Source organism: Eurytemora carolleeae, unplaced genomic scaffold (assembly GCF_000591075.1).
Source record: "Eurytemora carolleeae unplaced genomic scaffold, Eaff_2.0 scaffold1367, whole genome shotgun sequence".
Classification (NCBI taxonomy): Eukaryota; Metazoa; Arthropoda; class Copepoda; order Calanoida; family Temoridae; genus Eurytemora; species Eurytemora carolleeae.
The window spans coordinates 49,296-51,868 of NW_019397256.1; the positions used below are offsets into that span (position 1 = coordinate 49,296).

Genomic DNA, 2,573 nt, shown 5'->3' on the forward strand with positions numbered 1-2,573 from the left:
TATTGATGTTTAGTATCTACTGTTTACTCCAGTACTATGAAAACCTGAATATATAATGGGGAGCAGAATATATCATGATGAATGACTGATAGATACATTATATCATTGAATAATTTATGCAGGGATAACCAAATAGTTGTATTAAAATTGTTGTTTTTGTTATTTTTACTAAAATTGTAAATGCTACTGATCATAGATAAATAACAATGCGGTTAGAATACTAGATGTCGTCTTTTCAAAATTTAGAAGTTTTTCTTTCACAAGAATAACAAGACAGAGAGAGAGCCTGTTCTCACTCCTTTGAGCTTCTGCCCCAGTGTTATTGTGATAGAAAAACTCCAAAATCTTGACGACATCTTTTGTTGTATCTGCAATGTTATTAATTTATGTCGCTGATTTTGATATTTTTAAAATTGTCACTGTTCACCACTCTTAAACCTTAGGAACATATGAAAAACATCTGATTATAAAGGTGCTTGGGAGGTTTAAAAACAGCTGATTCTAAAGGTGCTAGGGAGGTTAAAAAGGTTCCAATATGTTCTTCATAAAATTTTTAAAATTAAAGTTTTCTTTTTGGTAAAACTGTCATTTTTTCTTTTCTTAAGGGGACTGTAAGTGTAATTCCAAGTGACTTCTTATTTTAAAAGATGACAATACCCGATTCACAGCGGTACCCTGCCCAACATGAGTAAAATATGAAAGTGGAATTATAGGAATTGAACACTTTTAAATTTTAAACCTGGAAAAACAACAATAACTTCCACATTCATGATCTGATTAATTTCAAGAGTACCGTTGTGAATCGATCGCGCATTGCCATCTTTCCCCGGAAGTTCTTTTAAAATTACGCTTACAGTCCCTTTAAAAGTTAATACATTTAGGTCGATTATTTAACGGGTTAAACTAATGTACTTTATTTATTTAACGGGTTGAACAATGTACCTTATTTATTAAACGGGGTGAACTATGCACTTTATTTATTTAACGGGTCAAACAATGTACTTTATTTATTTAACGGGTCGAACAATGTACTTTATTAATTTAACGGGGTGAACTATGTACTTTATTTATTTACCGGGGTAAACTAAATGTACTTCTAAAATGTTCCGAGATATATCAGTCGGCAGTCCTGAATAGGGAATTGAATTTCTATCCTTCTCTTTGTCTGAAAGTTGTAATTAAATTTGTTCAGAAGGAAAAGAATTCAAGTATTTCTGGGGAAAAAATGTATTTAAAAAAAAGAAGCCCCGGGATTATTAATTTATTGATTTATGTAAGAATATACGAAATAATATGGAAATCTTTTTCCAAACTGGGACTTCCAATGGTAAATATTCCAATGGAAAGTATTCTGATGGGGAATTATTCCGAAGGAAAGTGTTCCGACGGAAATTATTCCAATGGAAAGTATTCCGATGGAAGTATTCCAATTGAAACTATTCCAATTGAAAGTATTCCGATGGAAATTATTCCGAAGGAAAGTATTCCAATGGAAAGTATTCCAATGGAAAGTATTCCAATTGAAAGTATTCCGATGGAAAGTATTCCGATTGAAAGTTTTCTAATTGATAGCATTCCAATGGAAAGTGTTAAAAAGGAAAGTATTCCAGTGGAAAATATTCCAATGGAAAATATTCCAATGGAAAGAATTTCAATGGAAAGTATTCCAATGGAAAGTATTCCAATGGATAGTATTCCTATTAAAAGTATTCCAATGGATAGTATTCCTATTGAAAGTATTCCAATGGAAAGTATTCCGATTGAAAGTTTTCTAATTGATAGCATTCCAATGGAAAGTGTTAAAAAGGAAAGTATTCCAGTGGAAAATATTCCAATGGAAAATATTCCAATGGAAAGAATTTCAATGGAAAGTATTCCAATGGAAAGTATTCCAATGGATAGTATTCCTATTGAAAGTATTCCAATGGATAGTATTCCTATTGAAAGTATTCCAATGGATAGTATTCCTATTGAAAGTATGCCAATGGATAGTATTCCTATTGAAAGTATTCCAATTGCAAGAATTCCATCGGAACTGTAAAAGTGAGACTATGAGAGGATGAAGAAGACAATTCTAACTAATTAGAGAAACTACTTTCTAGATTAGGTTTCAGGGGAGAAGGGATTTATAAATCAAACCTAAGATAACTTGGGATTTATATTTCTTTAAGCCAACAATTAAATAAGATAGTGTATAGTGTAGAGGAGAGATTCTATATCAAATCTAAAAACTACAAATGTCAAAACATGTAAATCTGGGAAAATAAAAAGAAAACCCAGACATTTTTCAATGAACTTAACTACTTCTGTAACAAATCAGTTTAAATTTTAAGAAGAAAAGATACAAGATTATGATGACAAGAAGTGAAAAGATACAAGATTATGATGACAAGAAGTGAAATGATACAAGATTATGATGACAAGAAGTGAAATAATTAACATCTAATCTTTTCTTAATTTAGAAATATCACTGAGATTTTTCAAATTTGTAACTGTTGTAACTTTGTAAAATTTTCGATGTGAAAAACAGAAAAGGTGCTTGCTACACATTAGCTTAATTAATCAAAATTTTC

At 30.5% G+C, this 2,573-nt stretch overlaps 1 protein-coding gene across 1 annotated transcript; it reads left to right on the forward strand.

Annotated features, from left to right (window-relative positions):
• Positions 1 to 1,324: 1,324 nt before the first annotated feature.
• Positions 1,325 to 2,041, forward strand: LOC111713073 (fibrous sheath CABYR-binding protein-like). Its single transcript, XM_023487865.1, has one exon. The coding sequence runs from the start codon at positions 1,325 to 1,327 to the stop codon at positions 2,039 to 2,041; it is 717 nt and encodes a 238-aa protein (XP_023343633.1).
• The last annotated feature ends 532 nt before the right edge of the window (positions 2,042 to 2,573 follow it).